At 38.3% G+C, this 20,882-nt stretch overlaps 1 protein-coding gene and 1 long non-coding RNA gene across 2 annotated transcripts; both read left to right on the top strand.

Annotated features, from left to right (window-relative positions):
• The first annotated feature begins 567 nt into the window (after positions 1-567).
• On the top strand, positions 568-1,815 carry LOC127655127 (mid1-interacting protein 1A-like). Its single transcript, XM_052142763.1, has one exon. It carries the CDS (start codon positions 592-594, stop codon positions 1,120-1,122), a length of 531 nt encoding a protein of 176 aa, XP_051998723.1. The 5' UTR covers positions 568-591; the 3' UTR covers positions 1,123-1,815.
• Positions 1,816-18,107: 16,292 nt separating this feature from the next.
• On the top strand, positions 18,108-19,622 carry LOC127655130 (uncharacterized). Its single transcript, XR_007972016.1, has 3 exons — positions 18,108-18,282; positions 18,728-18,820; positions 19,125-19,622. It is a non-coding gene; the product is annotated as an uncharacterized LOC127655130 (long non-coding RNA).
• Positions 19,623-20,882: the final 1,260 nt, after the last annotated feature.

Raw genomic sequence — 20,882 nt, 5'->3', positions numbered from 1 at the left:
TAATTTTAATGCTGTTTGCTCATCTGCAATATGTCTTTAAGACATATGTCAATAATTATGCCTTGGATGCCAATAAGATATTCAGCAGACGTCTTTGAGACGTTTATGATTTAGAATGTTTGTAAAGCTGCTATTTTTTATATCCGATTTATTAGGTTAAGCAGATGTTATTAAGGTTGTGATGCATTCCAGTTGAAAAGATCTAAAACGGATATCTTGTAGATGTAGCCTAGCTACATGTGCTATCTCTGGGGTGTGATTTTACGGGCCTTTTATATTAAGGCCTACATACATTATTTGTATTGAAAGAACGTCGAAGTGGAGCTTTATACAGTTTGTTTCACATACTGTACATACATAGCAGTATTGTCTTAAGTTTGTGGGAAGCATAAATAATTATGTTCATTTTTTTAAAATGCATTTTCGTGCCACTCCTGGTGGGCCATGCGAAGGTTTGCCTCTTGTTGTTGGAATCTTGTCGCAACCGACCTGACATCCCAGACCGGATCCACAAGTTTCGGTCACACCCAGTTAATAATGGGCAGCTATAAAAATGATTCGCATAGCGTTAAATTCCAGAAAGCTAAGCACATGAGAGAGGAACATAACTTACCCAGGGAAGACAGAAAATTACTCTCGAAAAATCCCAAATCATCAATCAAGATGCAGATGTCCGAGCCCCTCAGCCAGAAGAACGCGCTCTTCACGGCCATGAACCGCTTCATCGGCGCCGTCAACAACATGGATCAGACGGTCATGGTGCCGAGCCTGCTGAGAGATGTTCCGCTGGACCATGAGAAGGAGCAGCAAAAGTTAACCAACAAAACCAGTAGCTATCTGCTCGATGCAGAGGCAGACATGCACAGCTATTACTCCCAGCTCAAGTCCATCCGAAACAACATTGAATGGGGCGTCATGCGCGCAGAGGAGCAGAGGCGCAAGAAGGAAACTTCAGCATTGGAGCCAGTGCGCACAGAACCGGAGAGCGACGTGGACCTGGAACAGCTTCTGCAGTACCACCTAAGGGGCTTGCATGGGGTGCTGTCCAAACTTACAAGCCAAGCCAACAACCTGACCAACCGATATAAGCAGGAGATTGGCATTGCTGGTTGGGGACAATGAACTGCATCATGAAGGGTCCATACATGATGATCTATTCTGATCTAATAGGATCTATTCAACATTTGTGGAAGAGCCTGAAGGGACTGACAAAACACTAAAAGTTAAAGGCAACCCCAGAGGGGAAAGTAGTTTTGTTTTTGTATTGACCATGGTGTTGATCACTGATGTGTTGTAAGGGTTGCTTCCTGACTTCAGGTCTTAAGCCATTTTATTTGCACTGCCAGTTTCCATTTAATTTTTTGTAATACCCATTCAAATGGCTGGCTGCCATAACTTTCATTGATATTTATTATATTAATCTATTTATGTATTATGTACAATTAAAAACTTTTATTTTTCTATTCTTCTTCAATGTTCAAGAAGAATACTGATGTATTATGATGTTCCTGTACATTCCAGAAGACACACAGTCCTACTAAGTGTGTTTCCACTGATGTCTTTATAGGAATTGAGTGTTTAATAGTTTGTGTATGTGAGAACAGTCATAGATAGATCCATAGAGGAGGCCTGGGGACATTTCCTGCTTATGACTCAAAACTATCTGTGAATCATCCTATAAATCAATGATGTGGAATGCTCTGAAAAATCTCTGTTTGCAGGTTTCATGATGAGCTCCATGAGATTATATGCCATATTGTGCCACAATGCCAGTATGTTTTTGTTTTATGACAAAATAAACATTTGTAAATTGAATCTGTCTTCCATGGTCATGTTGTTTATTATTATTCATCCACAACCATGCATAACCTCTAGGTTTACACAAGCCATTATATCTATATATGATCACAAATTATCCACAGAGTATACACACCTCACTTCCTGATAATGAAGGTGTCATCATTTTAATGCGTGAGGATGCTGATTGATTAGGCATTATTTATAAAACAATAACATAAAACATTGACTTTACTGAAATAAAAAGTAATCAATAAGGCGCTTACAGTTCCCATTTACCAAGTTTGTGCATGCACATTCCAAGTGTGTATAAGACCAAATGTCCCCACAAAGATAGTAAAACCTGAAATCTCTGAAAATGTGGAGTTTTCACGAGGAAAACTTCACAATAAACACACTAAATTATGTCTTAATGAAAATGTTTAAATGCTAAAAGATTTATTTTAGGGTTGTGTGAGGTGAAGTGCTAAAGATAGAACATATAATTAGCTGAGTATAAAAACAATGAAAATCAATGCAAACTAAAGCCACAAAAATAGTAAAAAATAAAACAAAAAAAGTTGTGATTGTGTGATTGCTTTATCGAGAACTGTGCAGTGAAACAGACTATAGAATTACACTCAGCCATAATAATAATAATTATATTGTTTATTTATAAAACAATAATATCTAAAAGTTTGTTCTTATTGCATAATGCATTATGTTTAAAAGATACCAAATATTATTTTTCAATTGAGAGAGGACTGTCACACCTTATTATCTCAGGTGAACAATAAATCACTAGAGTATAAAATCATTCCCTCAAAACTACTTTTAAAGTGAAAATAGACTTGGCATACTATAAAGCATTAATAAAAACAAATAAAATGTTTTTTCCTGTCATTGTAATGGTAAAAGAATGTAAAAATGCTACAGTAACAAAACAATAATTGGTTAACAGGTTAATATACACTGTAAAAATGTAAAAAATATTTAACAAGACAATGCATGTAATTTTACGCTAAGTGATTGTAAAAAAAAAAAAAAAAAACATTTATAATTTTAGAGATAAAAAGTATGATTTTACCATATATTTAAAGGTACAACTATACAGTATTTTATGATTAACATGAGAACACATACTCTTTTTACAGTACACTATTGTGTAAAAAAAACAATAACTGGTCATTCTCAGAAGTCCCTGCGTAAACCATAAATTGTATTATATATGGGAATAGATTTGTTTCTTCTTCTTTTTAATATCAGTTATGTACTGTGCTTTGGGAGTGTTCTGTGTTATATTTTATGAAGTTTAGTTAAGGTTTATTGCATTATTTAATGTGTTTGTGTGATGTTACACTAATGGTGTTTTGTGTTTGTGTGAGTAACACCGTGTACTATCGTCTAGGTTACGGATGAAACCTCTGTTCCCTGGTGGAGGGAACAAGATGTTTTGTCGAAGAAGCGACATTAGGAGTCCAATTTAAATCAATCCATGCGCTGAGCCGTGTACGTGTACTGCTGACACAGGAGCGGGCAGGTATTTTACGTGCCAAATTGACCGGCTGTGTCAGGCTGCACGTACCCTTCCCCAACGCCCCTTAAAATCGTCAAAGCCTTCTGGTTCTTTACCCCCGACAGGGGGGAACAAGGCGACGTGCCAAGCATGGGAGCAGGCCGTGCCAGCCGCGCCTTTTCTCTCTTTTCCGCTCAGTGTCCGTGAGACGGTGGGCATGCGCTTCCTGCGGGGAGCTTGACGCAGGAGCTGAGAGATGGGCCTGGGATGAGGTGGAGCTGCACGTTTCTTAGCCGCAGGAGGACGTCCTCGTCGAGCAGATGGAGCGTAGCCCATGGCAGCAGGTTTGCGGCGGGGCAGGATCTGTGATATGGCCTCCGTCATCTTCTTCACCGTGGAGAACTGCTGGGCGAAGCGTGTCTTGTCCACTTCGCGCATCTCGACCAAGTTCAGCCACAGATGATGTTCCTGAACCACGAGAGAGGTTCATGCTGTGACCTTCGTGGCCCTGAGGGCGAGGTCGGTCGCTGAGCGCAGTTCCTGCAGCACGTCGGGATCAGGACTACCCAAGTGCAGATCTTTAAGTGCCTTGGCCTGGTGGACTTGCAGAAGGGCCATGGCATGCAGCGGCCTGTCCAGTGGCACTGTAGGCTTTGGAGGTTCTCGGGGCACAGGTGTATCGCAACCGCTCTGTCCATGTACCCGTGGGCCGCTCCGCCGTCGAGAGTAGTGAGAGCGGATGAGCAAGAGGCCTTGTGACGGGTGGAGAAGGGTGTCCTCCCCGAACTCGTCAGCTCATCATGCACTTCCACGGAAGAAAGGGACCGGGGCGGCTGTGAGTGGCGTGCAGACCCGAGGAACCAATTATCCAGCCTCGAAGGCTTTGGGGAGGACGGAGGGTTCCAGTCCAGCCCCACGCTGATGGCGGCCTGGGCAAGCATGTCGGACATTTGGGCATCAGTCTCAGACTGGGCGTGCTGGCCGAAGGCGGAATCAATAACATGGGAAGAAGGAGCGACGCGGGGGTGGCTGGATTAGCAGTGAGAACATGAGCCATCCACAAACCCTGCCTCGGTGTGATCGCTGCCCAGACACACGAGACAGCTCCTGTGGCCGTCAGGAGTGGAGAGCACTCTACCGCATTCAGGAACTACACAGGGGCAGAAGGGCATCTTTATAAAGATGCGTCCTGAAAAGGACGTTCAACGCCAGCTGTGTATTTGCTCTTTTAGAGGAAATAACTCTTTTAGAGAAATAAACTCTTTTAACTGCGCTGTCGAAGCGCCCAGGGGCAAAGCTCCACTGCCGTGCAGAGAAGGGAGAAAGCCGCTGATATGCGCCATAGATCCAAAAGCAATCACACTCAGAGATGGGAGGAAACAGTGTGTGACTCGCAGCTCGCTGCATACACAACCAGTCGGCTCCGAAGAAAATTTCGTATGTCCGGGGGGCGGGGCATGAAAAGTCTATCTGCCAATTTCTCATTGGTCTTTTCTCATAGATCAGAGATGCAAAAGGCGCTCAAGAGAGACCCCTAGTGTCGCTTCTTCGTCACAACGTTTAAAGTGAGCGACAGACGGGGAACTTTACATTAGCATTATTTACTGCTCCTTGAAGGGTCACTCTTGATGAACTTTAAGTCATCATGTTGCCTTTTGTAGTTGCTACATTGAATAACAATATATTTTAAAGTGAAAATCAGACTTTTATTTTACCAGAAATGTAGTATATCATGTTTATATAATTTATTAATTTAAACGTAGTAGAGCTAATAGGACTAGATGTTTAAATCTCTATGGTAATTTGGCACTCCTGATGTTGGCAATGCGATTGGAGTTGTGAAAGGGAGGATACTTACATCATTGGGGTCGTCAGGTGGACACCCTCCTTCTTTGATCTTTAGCCCACAACATCTCCAGAGGGCTCAACAGTGATACCTACTATCCCATGTACACCCCCTCAGTTCCATACCCTCCATTATTCATATTGCAGCCCAGTTGTTGTCTTTCCTTTTAATCCAAATCCAATTGCTGCTTTTTCTGCTGCATTTAACAAGGACTTGACTGCTTGTTGGAGGGAGCGACCCCTCAGCCCATCTTCTTCAATAGACTGGTCGTAGATGTAGCAACAAATCCCCTGCATCCCAATTCTACAGGGCAAATATTGGTCTTCCAGTTGTTCTGGGCAGCTTCAGTTGCTAGTTCAGAGTACTTGGTCTTTTTTCTCTCATAAGCTTCTTCAATACCATCTTTCCATGGTACTTTCAATTCCATGACGTATGACAGCTTGGCTGTTGTGGACCACAGGACCATGTCTGGCCGGAATGTCTGGGGGAAATACAAGCTTTTTTCCAAATCCATATCCATTTTCCAATCCCGACCAACCTGCAGAATGCTTGTTCCTTTCATGTTATGTGGTGCTCTGGAGGTTGGCCTGCTGTTACAAATGGTGTGATGTGGACATTTCCTATCAATGTTTGTGGGAGAACATTTGAGGTGGTTCGCCTCTGTTCCAAGATTGATGCTAGCTGTCTGAGAATTTGGTTATGCCATCAAGTGTTACGCCCTTGGGTGAGGCTTGTAGTGCATCCTGTTATAATGTGCTTTAGTGATACAGGTGCTTGACAAAGAGAGCAAGCGAGGTCTTCTCCCCACTACTGTTTCAGGTTCTTGGGTGTGGGTATAGGTCATAAGTGGCTCTGATGACAAAGCTTAGTCAAGATCCCTCCATCTCCCATATGTCCATCAGCAGTGTTTCCTCTTTTCCAGGCTCTCCCAGTTAGTCCATTGGCCCTGCAACAACCTTGCTTTGGTGCATTTGAATTCTTCCACAAGGCTTGCAATTGGTAATTCCAATTTGCCGTTCCCGTACAGTCCGAGTTCTGTTGACAGAAATGCCTTGTTGATGAGAGAGGTCAAAAGAGAAAGGCCAGACTTGTTCAGTTTAATGTGGTCTGGCATAATAGCATTGGGATACCTCAAGGGGGTTATATAACATTTACTGAACCTGGTCGCGGTAGGACAAGTTAGTTATGAAGGTTTTTCTTCAAGAATTAATAAAGTGACATTAGAGTTAGTGAATGAAACATGTGTAACTGAGCAAACTGAACGATTACAAATTATTATGCAATTTCTCTGTATGTAGCCTTAAATATGTTTCATTCAAGCTGTCAGCTGTTATGCTGTCATGTAACTGTAAATACATTGTATATATTTCACACAGTGATGGCTTGAGTAAATAATATATGCCCTTTTATAATGATTTGGGTAGAATTTATTGGAAAACTATGCAAATTGAGCTCTCTGCAGAATTTTGAGCAGCCTCCGGAGTAATAGCTGTGTGCCACCAACAGATAACAAGTAGTGGTGGTCGTACATTCGTAGAAAATAATTGTTTCATTTTAGAATGCGCCATGTTGTCTGCCATACATGTCCGGTGTGGGGCCCCCTTTAAATTACCAGCTCACACTATACCAAAGTTGTGTTGAGATATATGTATGAAAAGACTATTGTGCAACAAGCAGATCTATTTATATCTGAAATAAATCTATATATATAATCCATATCTTGAATGGCGATATACGTATCGATTATCATCTGGAAAATTCTCTTATTATCGATGCATGAAAAGCATTGATCCCAAACCTAGTATATGTATTAATACATAAGCAGCATCACACAAGCAAAGTGCTGTTGTTCTGCATATCATCACAGCATTTGACCATATAGCCACAAGTGGCGCAGGTAATCACAGTCATGCTGATATTTAGTAAAACAGCATCATTGTTGAAAGAGTGATTTTGCTTAAAAGAATATTCAGGGTTCAATGACAAAATGTTGCATAATGTTGATTACCACAAAAATGATTTCGACGACATAAATTCTTAAAAAAATCAAGGTTACAGTGAGGCATTTACAATGGAAGTGAATGAAGCTAATGTTTGGAGGATTTAAATGCAGAAATGTAAAGCCTATAATTATGTAACAATTAAGGAAAGGAGGAAGCTGGGACCAGGTTTACAAGGCACACAGATATTTATTGTCGGTGACTTTTCAGCCATATGTTCAACATATGCGGTGCTTTTCAGCACCCGCACTTCTGACACACAGACAGCGTCACGTGCAGGACCGCCGCTCCCTACACGCATAGGCTACTATGCAGTCTGCGTAGGGCACTAACTCCCTAGGGGGGTAACATCTTACTCTTGGAGGGCCCCAGAAAGTCCACCAGCTGCCCTCACTCACAAGTTATGTATATTCATATATATTCAGGGACCGAAACTTTGAGGAACACAGATGATCGCTTCACGTGAAACCCTACCACCCCCTGCGTAGGGCATCAGTTTAGCGGCGGCCCTGATCACATGTCTCGTCTCCTTAATTACTCCCGCCACCCCAAGCTGGAACGCGAGGCCGGTGTGGCACGCAAGTGAAAGTAATTAGCCACTTATCTTCCCGGCCTCGCTCTGCCCAGACGCCGCTTGGCTCTGCCCTGCTCACTATAATTTTATAAAAGCACGTACAATCGTCTGTTAAAACTTGTGTATATTTGAGCTGTAAAGTTGTTTAAGGCGTTACGTCATGGCAACGAATTTGTAAATTGGATACGACTTTACACAGAAAATGTTTATAAACAATTTTATCACAATAAAATCATGTAAACACAAATTGTTTACATCTAGTGGCTATACTTTTGAAACAGTGAGTATTTTGAAGTTTACGGATTGGCCCCATTTACTTCCATTGTAAGTGTCTTGCAAAGTATAAGCGGGTATGTAAAATTAATAGAAGGACAGACTTTTGATGTAGACACTTTGTCATGTACAGTAAGTTATTATAGTTGTTTTGTTTTGTTTTTTGGCTGTTTGTTTCAGCCTGGAGTGCTCTGGCCTGGGTGTTTCTTATTACTGTCGATCTGTACCTGAACTTGGTGAGAGAAATCAGAACTGAATATTAAGAAATGTGAGTGAAAATTACATGGGCCAACAAACAGATGTTTAGCCATGTATGCATGCAGCGTTTCTCGGACCATACCATGTGGTAGCATGGGGGGGTTCCTCTGCTTATGTCCAGCCTCCCCCTGCTGGGTGGATACTACGGTCCTGCTGGTGCTTGGTGGTGAATAACCTTTGACCTTTTATATTTATTATTTATCACCACCCTAGTCATCAATCCTTTTTGTCTCTCTTACTCTTTTCTGCAGTTGGATCGCAGATGAACATGTTGTGAGGAGGTTTGGCATGTAAGTGAATACAGAAGTGCATGTTTTTTGTGTGTGTGTGTGTGTGTGTGTGTGTGTGTGTGTGTGTGTGTGTGTGTGTGTGAGCGTGTATTTATCACTTTGTGGGGACCAAATGTCCCCATAAGGATAGTAAAACCCGAAATTTTTGACCTTGTGGGGACATTTTGTCGGTCCCCATGAGGAAAACAGCTTATAAATCATACTAAATTATGTTTATTGAAAATGTAAAAATGCAGAAAGTTTTCTGTGAGGGTTAGGTTTAGGGGTAGGGTTAGGTTTAGGGGATAGAATATAAAGTTTGTACAGTATAAAAACCATTATGTCTATGGAAAGTCCCCATAAAACATGGAAACACAACATATGTGTGTGTGTGTGTGTGTGTGTGTGTGTGTGTGTGTGTGTGTGTGTGTGTGTGTGTGAATGATTCTGTTTTACTGATAGACAAATTAAACTATGTTATTAGTTTCATCATATTTCAGAGGCTCACTAACACAAGCCACATGAATCTCAGGAATCTCCATTCTAATGCTTAAAGGTGTGCATGTCGCTGTCCTTAAAAACATGTATTTATAATAAAATTGACTCTTTAAGGGCTCTCTTGTTTTTTTTATACCATAAATGATCAAATATATCAGTTGGTTAAAAGTCATAGCAAAATGGCTCAGAAAAGTGAAGTTAATTCTGAGAAAAGTTCTAACATCATTTGATTGTGGATGCAACTTGGTTTGATATTTGGTTATGCAATGCAATGAAATGAATAGATTTGTAAGTGTGGTTGGGACCCATGTATGTGTTATTTCTTTCTTGAGTAGTAATGTGATGATTAATAACCATATATCTCAAATGAAAGAACTTAAATACGGGGTTCCCCAAGGCTCAATATTGGGCCCATTACTTTTCAACATATATATAAATGACTTTGTGAATTCCTCTCAAGTATTTCAAAAGGTGATGTTTGCAGACGACACCAATTTGTTTTTGTCACATAAAAATTCAAGTGATTTACAAATTATTTTAAATGAAGAACTACAAAAAATTGTTATCTGGTTCAAGTGCAATAAATTATCCCTCAACATTAAAAAACTAATTATATAATGTTTCAATCAAATATAAGAGCATCAGCTACAAAACAGTTTTGCCTCAATGTAGATGATGAGGAGATACTACCAACCACTTCTACAAAGTTCTTGGGGGTTCACATTGATAAATGTTGTAGCGACTGGGGGAATCAATGAAGGAATCATTAACTCGGCAGGTTCCGAACAAACAAGAACTTACTGTTGAAACTCCCCTAATTACTGAAATAGCGCCAACTAGTCTCCACAAGCACAATAAATGTATTGACAAAGAGACAATGAACTATTGACAGAGAACCGCATGTGACATCCGCATGCTCACCACGTGCTTATCGTGTGGACAGGAAGGGGGAAACTTTGAACGTAAAAATGTGTGTGTGTGTGTTTTTCAGTTAAACAGAACTGCATATTGCTAATGAAATATGTGTAATCCCTGTATGTTGTGTATTTCTGAGGTATATAAAACTCGTTAGAACTGTTTCGTTGTGTGTTTTAAACTCTGAGGCCTGATATTTAATAGCCGAAGAGTGTATATTCCCTTTTTAAGTGTACTAAACACATGTTTCGTGGTATCAAATTAAACCTTACGATTTGTCCGAGCTGAATTCGAATATAAGATCTCTGTAGCATGATATTACGCGATGTTTTACTATCTTTTGAGTCATTCAGCCCAAAATCTGTTACTGTCATAAACATGCAAATGAGCCTTGACAAAGGAACTCTCTCATGCCCAGAGTAAGGGAGACTTTTACGACCCCCCCAAAGGAATGCTCAGACTGCTGAAGCTCACTGCTTTCTTACTGAGAAGGAGAAATGACACCTTTTAATCCTATATATGCTATATACATATAATCCATGTGATAAAAATATTGACATGTATCTAATGTGTCATCTCACAATTTCCCTTAAATGTTGCTTGATCTATGTTTCTTGCAAACTCTAATGGGTTAATGTTTCAGACTTTGCATACTATGGTTAACCAAAATCATATGTGTGGCATATTTGGTCTCTATAACTTGGTATTTTGAAGATTGAAATGACTGTGTACATGATATGTCGATAACAACAACATATTAGTATTACAAGTATATTTCCTATTTTCTTTCTTGCACATGCAATGGGCAATTTTACAACAAAGAGCAATAAACCAAATTCCGCCTAGAACTCAAACCCTTCTTATTGGTCGAGCCAATGAGGGGTGGGACATGTTTTCTAAGGGTATAAAATTGCTGCGCCCACTTCCTCTCTCTCTCTTAGCCCTCTCTCGTCTCTTCGCGCTCTTAGCCCTCTCTTAGCTCTCTCGCTCTTGATTCCTGCCTCTCCTGTTTTCTTGCCCTCTGAGCCTTGTGCTCTCTCACTCTCTTGCTGAATGATGCTGAACTAGATGGCCCCAAGGACTCCCAAGCGTACGCCAGGCTACGGCCTTGTCTCTGACTCCCACTGGTTCTCTCTCTCATCAAGACAACATCATCAAAGATCAACTGGAGCCTCAACAAATTGCATCAGGACAGTTTAATTCAAATGGGACATGCAAGTATCAAACTTAGTCTCATTATTTGATACATTAAGTATCCTCACCCCTTTCTAAAAAGGGCGTGTCAGAACTAATATGATGGTTTGCTCAGGCTGTTGATCTGCTGAACTTCAAACAATGCTATAACTTCTTGCCTTCCGGTATTCTGCTTCAACCCTCTTTCCCTTGGTAAACTGTATGAATGTATGTATATGTATGTTAGAGTAGTTTAAATGTTTAGTCTAGTTAATAAAGTCTTGTTCATGTCACATGTAAAGTTGTCTGTGTCTCAAGCTCATATCTAAAGTCACTAATCATAGATTTTGACTACTTGCTCTTAATACTTAGTAAGAAAGACATTTCCCTTGCCCCGGAAATGTACATTTCTATTAATTAATTAATTAATAACCAATATTGAGTGTTCACGGGATGAACCGAGTATTTGGTTGTAATGTTAATGTAGCTACATCAAGTTAACCCGAGTAACTGATCCAATTATTCATAATCGATTATAACAAGTTATGATTGATTATTAATATTTCATAGAGCTGATTCGCTACAATGTCTAAACTTTAAATGCCACATTGATCACTTGACACAGAAGCTTTCAAAATATGTTGGTCTGTTCTTCAGAATACGGCATTATCTTACATTACCTGCTCTTCTTACCCTGTACAAAACCTTGTTCGAATCTCACATTAGTTATTGTAACGTAATTTGGTGTAATACCTACCCGAGTCATTTAAATAAATTAATAAGTCTACAAAAGAAGATAATACGAGCTATATCGTGGTCTTGGTACAACACTCCTACTAGACCTCTCTTTCACCGCTTAGGTCTCCTCCGGCTTACTGAGTTGAACCTATACCACAATGCGTGCATTATGCACCAAGTAGTTAATGTTACAAACAGCAGGCTATCTCAGCTCATTCCAATTAGTAGTCCGCTTCATGCACATGCCACCAGGAACAAACATCTGATTACTGGTAAAACCAGAAGACTTAAAAGTGCAAATTTGAGCATTACAAGTAGAGGCCCAAAAATTTGGAATGAGCTAGATGGCAGGCTGAAGGTGTTGAAATCTGTATCCATCTTTAAGAAAACACTAAAAAAGGAACTTTTACGTTTATATCTATAACCTTGCCAGAAGCCTACCTAGACTACAGTTGATCATAAAAGCATTGTCCTGATCTACTTTTTGTGTGTCTTATGTTGTATTGTGTATTTTTGTATGATATCCTTGTTATGTGACTGGTGTTTAGTTTAAGTATTTGTTTGTAATGTATTATTTTAATATGTCCCAGGCTCCCTATTATAAGCTTTGGATAGCTTCTCTGGGAAACCTGATTCACACATGACTATATGTGCTATTTGGTCTATGCCATTTGTCTTGAATTTATGTGTGGGTGAAATAATAATAAAGAATAATAAAGAATAATAATAATAAAGGCCATGTTTGTTTGCTGATGGTATGTCCCGCTGTTCACCCTCATTATCCTCCTGATCTGCTGTTTTGCTTGATTAATCTGTGTGGCCAATGAATGTGTGAGTAAATTGGACTCACAAATACCTGCTAAAAACTGTCCTACAACTTCCTAAATTTGATTGCATGGTATCCGGAGGTCTAACATATGTGTGAAATTTGAGCAAAGCACTTTGTTTATCTCTTCCCTGCAGGGGCGTCGGTCTGGGGGGGGTAAAGGGTACCGAGTACCCAGGGCCCGAGGCAGGGGGGGCCCCTTAGAAGTCAGTTTTCTATACATACATATTTGGTACGGGGGCCCAGCAAGATGGTTTGTACCCAGGGCCCAAAATTTGGTGCTACGCCCCTGCTTCCCTGTATGTGTTCTTTGCAACACTGATGCACCACAGTAAGGCTCAAGGCAACATTCCACATTCCAACACATTTTGCACAACAAGCAGATTCTGATGAGACACATCCACTCAATAAGTAGGACAGAGGGGGTCCCTTTGATTTTTTTGGTCCAAACCCAATATAACCCAATTACAATTGTATTATGTATCATTAGTATTACTTTGGTCAAAACTAAGGTGCTTTTGTGTCATCATCGTGAGTGCCAACGTGAGTACTAGTAGCTGCTGTTTAGAACTGATAAAAGATGTTATTGAACTATTTTTACCTTTTGATTAACAACAGAACTTAATGAGAACAAGCACTTGCGTCTTTCTGTTGCAGGTGCATTGCAAGAGATGCAAAGAATGCGAGTTGCTTGCCAAAGGCAATTTATTTAGAGACAAGCAGCAATGAGATATGCATTATACTTTTACTATATACCTAGTTGTGGGTAAAAATATCGATTTTACAATACATAGTGATCTTCATTTGAACTCGATATCGACTCTTAAATCCCAATATCAATCTTTTACTTTGAGTGAAACCCTCTAGTACAATTAGAGGAAATCGCTCGCATTTGCTACCAATTTTTGCGCTTCGCAACTGGCTGGTAAAAATGTGTACATTTCACTCACCAGTAATTGTGTAGTATAGTAGTGGATGATTCAGTAGCAAGATACTTACACTGCATATTGACAGTAAAAGTTGTTCCGTGTGTCCAAAGACGAGATCCATGCGGTTAATTTGTCATTGAATAATGTCTCTTTTAATACCCTTTCTGTTCTTTATTGTCAGTTGTTTATCAAAAACAACAGAAAATAAATAATTTGTTCTAAACATGCATTGCTTAGATGAGATAAAGCCATTTGAGTCTTGTCTCGATAACATGCGTTCATTTACAGACGCTTTTTAAAGAAATGCCGATTTTGTTAAAGAGTCCGTATTGGTTTTAGTATGTGTTCAGCTGTAAAGGGGTATAAGGGAAAGGAGGAGGCGAGAATCGGCTTGGCCGTTCAATGAAAAACATAAACACACAGAGCAGCTGCCTGTAGTTCTCTCTCTCTCTCTCGAACTGTCGTCACCGGCCGCCTTTATCCCTCGCGCGCCCCCATCAGGCTGATTGGGGAGCAGGCGTGCGTTGTTCCAGCCCGGCCACATCCTCCTCTGCTCTACATCAACCAATCAGTGTAAATACTTGTAAAAAGTACAAATTATGCAATAAACAATAAACTTAACAAAAAAATGATATAGGAAATATAATGTCATATTTCTTGGTAGAATACATGCATTTATTCATTTTTAAAAAGTCAAAATGTGACCAAAAGACCTGGCTCTTCCAAGCTTTATAATCAGATTTATGAATGTACCTTAGATTTTGAAGCCCAAAAAAGTGCATCCATCTATCAAAAAAGTAATCCATACGGTTCCAGGGGGTTAATAAAGGCCTTCTGGTAATGACCGTCCGCACGATCAATGGCTTCCTCTATCCTCTGTGCTTTCGCGTTTGTAACTTCTCACAGGAGTTTACGCTACGCCTACGTCATACACCGGAACTCAACTCTCTCATGAACGCGCGGACGGCTGTTACCGTAAACCAGTGATTACAGGGACGTGGGAACTATATTGTGAGGGGGGGGTTTAGTGTAGGCCTATAGAGATTGCTAATGTGACGTCATCGTGACGTATTACCAGTGGTGAACGCAAAGCATTTTGGGAATCCGCGGCACAAACAGAAGGCGCCAGACTTGATTGCATGGAGGGAAGAACGCAGTGTTCAAGATGCCGTCTACCTGCTGTGTTATAAACTGCAATAGTCGTTCTCACGATAGAATTGGCATAAAGCTTAAGAACGGAAAATCCTTTTATCGTTTTCCAGCGTGGAAAAATAATAGTACAACTACAAGCCATGTTTCAGAGGTGACAAAAAGTGCGACGAATGGCATGGATAGCAGCAGTAAGGAGGCCCAAGATTACCTTCGATAACACTCCACCACACATGATGGTGTGTTCAAAGCATTTTCACAAAGTTAAATTACAGAGAGTAATTGTAAATGTTATGTTGTGGGCAAATAACCAGCGTGTTTGACGTTAGGCCAATGTTAACTGTTAACTAGCATGAAATGGCTAGAAAATGAGCTTAAGTTACCAATGTACTAAAGCTTAACGTTAATCAGTTTTAAATGTACATCTAGGCTACATAGCAATTTATTTGGTGACTGTGTTTGCAGGCAAACCTGCCTATGAAATGTTGGAGTGTGATCCTGACTGGGCCTGGGATATGTGGTGCCTTGTGAGGGGGAGGATAAGACTTTGCTGGATAAAATTGTGGTTGTGTGCTGTGCTTTGACCAATATGTGTCCAAGTATTGTTGTGAAGCCGTCGTGTTAGAATTATACACCATGCTCACATCTAATATGTAAACATTTATTTTATTTTTTTCAAAAGACTTCTCACATGTAATGATTTTTAGCCATCTCTGTTAATAAAATACACAAAAACTGAATGAAATTCTGTATTAAGGAAGAACTGTGCAAAATCAGTTTGGATTGCAATACACAATTACATAACTTAAATGGTAGTAACAACAAACTTAATTTCAGTTTCTTTACATATTTAACATGTAAATACATTTAGATGAAGACATTTATAAAGAGTCCATAGAAAAGATAACTGGAAATGTATGAGGTAGGTTGTGGGTGATAAGTCACAGACATTATGAGTGATTATATTTTATAAAGTTATATATGGATATTTTTCTTACAAAATGCATCGCTTCACTTCAGACTTCGCTCCGCCTGGAGCCGTATGGATTACTTTTTTGATGGATGGATAGATGACCATCGAAACTAGAGAGAGAAAAAACACTCCAAATTAATTACCGTTTTAGTCAGTGACATTTTGGCATGGATTTTTATATAATCAGTTGACCAATCCTAAAGAAAGGACTTTTGTGCTGTTGTGTTTTCTCATTTGCTGTTGTATTTTCTAACTTGTTTTTTGTTTTCGGATTTGCTATTGTGTTTAGATTTGTTGTTTTGTTTTGCACTTCATGGCTACTGTAGAGAGTACTATTCAGCAAATGTAAGATACACACATTAGCTCAATACACACTCCAATTCTGACGATGAGGACAATAATGTTCTCTTTTACACTCCAGACATGATTCTGAAAGACAGGGGACCCTGAGAGAGTATTTAGGAAAGAAGTGTGTTTTGGGGTATGTCTTTACACTCCTTGCCTTTGAACACTTTGATTAAAATGTCTATTATATAGAAAAGTATTGATATAAGTATTTTTCCTTCCGCCTTCAATGACTGATAGTAGCATAGCAATTATGATTACTGTAGTATTATGGAAAATAAGCTTTTCAAACAGGCTTCCTACCACCTCAAAATTAGATTGTTTATACAGTAATGGATTTGCTCTTTTGTAAAACTGATTTTTCCATTCCTTGTTGCCTTAACTTGAGCATGCTTTATAATTATTTTTATGAAAACGTATGCTATATTTTGTATTGGTTGAAGATTTTTGGTGAGTTTTGGTGGTTTACGAATATTTGTATTTTTTTTTTAGGTTACAAACTTTTAATTACAAGGGTATTATGCTATAAATGTGGTTCATGAGGACATTTCTAGTGTCCCCATAATTAAAATCGCTTAAACATACTATACAGCGTTTTTTGAAAATGTAAAAATGCAGAAAGTTTTTTTGTGAGGGTTAGGTTTAGGGTTAGGATCGAATCTATAGTTTGTACAATATAAAAATTATTATGTCTATGGAGAGTCCTCATAAGGATAGCCACACCAACGCATGTGTGTGTGTATGTGTGTGTGTATGTGTGTGTGTGTGTGTGTGTGTGTGTGTGTGTGTGTGTGTGTGTGTGTGTGTGTGTGTTTGTGTGTGTGTGTGTGTGTCATGTAGTAGTACGTTGAGCTGGCACTATTTGCTAATAAAGTAATTTACTTTAAGATCAAGTTCATTAACTTTAAATTTCGACTGTCTTAGCACTTACTAAGTCAGGCTGATTCATTGAAGTCATGTGGAGTAACACTGATGAAAGAGTCACTTGAGCAGCTTAGGACATCCCATATAAGAGGGTTATGAAAGCTGCTCAGAACAAACTAGAGACAAAATCTTGAGGATGAGGACTGGTATGGGTGTCTTTAAAGGAATATTCCATGTTCAGTTTCAATGCAAATTAAGCTCAATCGATAGCAATTGTGGCATAATGTTGATTACCACAAGAGATATTTCAATTCGTCACTCCTTTTCTTGAAAAAAAATAAAAAAAAAATAATAATAAATCAAACATTGAGATTACATTGAGGAACAATAGAAGTAAATGAGGCCAATATTTTTAGAGGGTTTAAAGGCAGAAATGTAAAGCTTTATAAAAGCACTTATATTAATTATTCTGTTAAAACTCGTATGATTTGAGCTGTAAAGTTGTATAAATCATAATTGTTTTAACAGTCATTTTACACAGAAAAGGTTAGTAAGCGATTTGTATCACACTAAAATCATGTTAACACGCATATTGTAAAGATTGGCCCCATTCATTTCCATTGTAAGTGCCTCACTGTAACTCAGCTTTTGCTTTTTGGCTTTTTTTTTTTTTTTTTTAAGAAAAGCAGTAACAAATCAAAATATTTGTTTGTGGTAATCAATATTATGTAACAAATGCCGTTGATTAAGCTTTATTAAGCTTTTTAATTATTTTATTGACTTTACGCCCGTTTGTGTTACTACGTATTACGAAAACCATTGTAGACAATACTGTCATCTAGTGCACAAAATTGTAATGACTTATTCAGTGAAAAAGTTATTTATGTGCAAAAAACATACAATTGAAAATAAAATAAAGCCCGTGAAACAAAGTAGTAATCAGCAGTTTTACTTTTCAAATGTTATTTATAATATTAAATAAGCTTTAAATACAAAGAGACCTGTTATTGCCTTTTTCGTGCTGCTGATTGGCTTTTTTGCGTTATGTCAGCTAAACGCATTTTACAGCGATTGGTGAATTCTCATCATGTTTGATGAGAGAACCAATCATTGACAAGTACGAGTTAATGATAGATGAGAAATACTACGGTAATCATATGTAATCCAGTTTCATAACAGCAGCTTTTGAATATACTTAAGCATGCAGGGCGCTTCCGGAAAAACTTAAAGAACATTCACAACGTATAGACGCGGGTGTTTCTGGGCGTTGAAACATATTTGAACAAGATACATTTCTTGGAATTGTACAGACACGATAGAATCTACATTCTGTACACCATGGTATGACTTTTGATAAAAGGTAAGACTTCTTTGTAAGCTTTAAACATTATGACAGAAGGATTCAAAACATTGTATTTGTTTTTACGAGATTACATGTATAATGTAAGCAATGATATTGCATATTATATCATTATTACACAATTATAATGCTTAAAGATTCAATACGTTCATATTGGTATAAATTTGTTGTTTGTTACATTAACAAATACCATGGTATATGAATATGGAAATCATTTTGTATCATGGTATGGAAGATTAATGGTGCCACCGTAGTATTTTTTTTAATGGTAATGAACTTTTAATAAACTTCTTTTTTTTTTTTTTACCAGTATTTTTGATTCAACATTTTCCAGATTCCAGGATTGTATAAATTATCATTTGAATTATGACTTATTTGAAATCCCTAGTGTAGTGGTGTATGTTTTGTATATTTTCATGATCCCTTGTAACACTCTCCCCTACAGCCAGCATCTATGTAGTGCGCAAAATCAGGGCTTCCCTTAAAGAGGGAGATCAGTCAGAACAACCTGTGCTGACACCATGTGATCTGGCTAAAAGTGAGTTATTCTAGCATTTTGCATGATTATATCATTTACACTCTTACAACCATAGTATAAAAGCAGATCCTCAGAATCACTCATGAGCACATAAAACATGAGCACAGAGGATATCAATAAATCTAGCATAGCAGGTTTAAATACTGCATAATGGTGATTGTGTATGTTAGTTGTTTAATTCTTTATAGCCTCTGAATGAGGTAAAATCCATCAGAGTGTATCAGCAGTATTGCACAGATGTGAAATGTACAAATGGTGTGTGCAAATGTCATTAAAGTCATACAAAATGTTTGTGTATTTTCAGGTAAAAAGCAAGAGCGTTATGCATCAGATGCAGCATTAATGTCATCTCCAGAGGCTGAGGGTGCTTCTGCGTCACCAGTATATGCAGAGACAGCAGTAGAGAAATGTGGTTCCTGAGGTTAAAGGTCACTCAGAAGCAGAACTGGGCACAATGGGGGCCATTTTACTGGCTCAGAAGGCAGACTGTGACATAAAGATCTGACATCAACCCAGTTTTGCTCTGCGTGATTCTTTTTCTTGCTCTACCTCTCTCTCTTTTTTTCCTCTCTTTTTGTGTTCCATCAGCTGTAGAATGTGAAGGTCTATTCATTAACTTCTGCTTCAGGAGCGGTTTAGAGCTGATGTTTACCTGCAGCTTTTACTGTATTTTAACAGTGACTAACTCTTTTTCTATCTGACTGTACACTGACTGGACACATATCACTAAAAATAACAGAGGACTTTATTTATTACCTCATGTAATGTTTGCCATGACAAAACCACCAATAAAGTTTTGAAACTCCAATCATATGCTCCCTTGTGTTCTTCCACAACTTAACATCAAATGAGCATTGTTTTGTAATCAATGATAGTCTTTTACGTAGATTAACATACCCACTCTGGGAAGCTCTAATCTTGTGTAATTAGATTAACACATCTATATATACTATATTCATGTTTGTGAGATCATACCTCATGAGAGATAATCTATAAATTAAAAGGATTTGCTTAAACAATATGAATCTTACAGCTCAATCTCTGGCTAAACTTAAAATATTCATACAATATTCAGAGAATCTCAACAGACTCTGGAGATTTCAAATAGAAATGTGCCGTTAAATTAATTAAGAAAAGAATCAAGGATTTGGATTCACCATGATACCAATGTGATCACAGCCTGAAATATGAGAAATACTGTGGAAATAATAATGAACTGGTTCACTATTATTTCTGCAATATTTTATCATAATCTACTGGCAAGTAACAGAACGGTGGAGCTTTCACTGTTTTATAAATATTAACTTATTCTTTCATCTTAACTCACTGAATATATATATATATATATTTCTTTTTTTTTGGGAATTGAAAGAGGACCTAAAAGAGCAAAGCCTTAATGGGATATTTCACCCCAAAAAAATCACATAATGGCAGCATAAAAGTAATCCACACAACTTCAGTGGTTAATTCATATCTTCAGAAGCGATATAAGTGTTGGTAAGAAACAGATAAATATTTAGGTGCTTTTTAATATACATTTTGTTACTCTGTCCAGTAATTGGTGATATGCACAAAGAATGTGAATCACCAAAAACAAAAGAAAAAGAATGTGAAAGTGGAGATTTATAGTAAAAATAACTTTAATTTTAATCTATTTCTCACCCACACCTATCATATCACTTCTGCAGATATAGATTTAATCACTGGAGTCATATGGATTACTTTTTTGCTGCATTTATAATCATTTTGGACCTTCAAAGTTTTGGCCACCATTCACTTGCATTTTATGGTCCTACAGAGCTGAGATTTACTTCTAAAAAACTTGGTTTGAGTTCAGCAGAAGAAAGAAAGTCATGGGGGTGAGTAAAAGTCATGAGGGTGAGTAAATTATGAGAGAATTTTCATTTTTGGACGAAATATTTATTGTAGGATATGCTATGTGATTGGTCTAAATCGTTCCATAATTTACAGGCAATAACAATGCTTAATGTTATTGAAAGGGGGGGAAAGGGGGATACAATTATTAAATAAATAGTATATTTAAGAATCAATAGATTTTTTA

This window comes from Xyrauchen texanus, chromosome 14 (genome assembly GCF_025860055.1).
Source record: "Xyrauchen texanus isolate HMW12.3.18 chromosome 14, RBS_HiC_50CHRs, whole genome shotgun sequence".
Lineage (NCBI taxonomy): Eukaryota > Metazoa > Chordata > Actinopteri > Cypriniformes > Catostomidae > Xyrauchen > Xyrauchen texanus.
Note: the sequence above shows the minus strand (reverse complement) of the source record. Positions and strands in the feature narration are given on the sequence as shown.

Coding starts and splice junctions, on each gene's coding strand:
- LOC127655127 (XM_052142763.1), top strand. CDS start 592: ATGAGAGAGGAACATAACTTACCCAGGGAAGACAGAAAATTACTCTCG.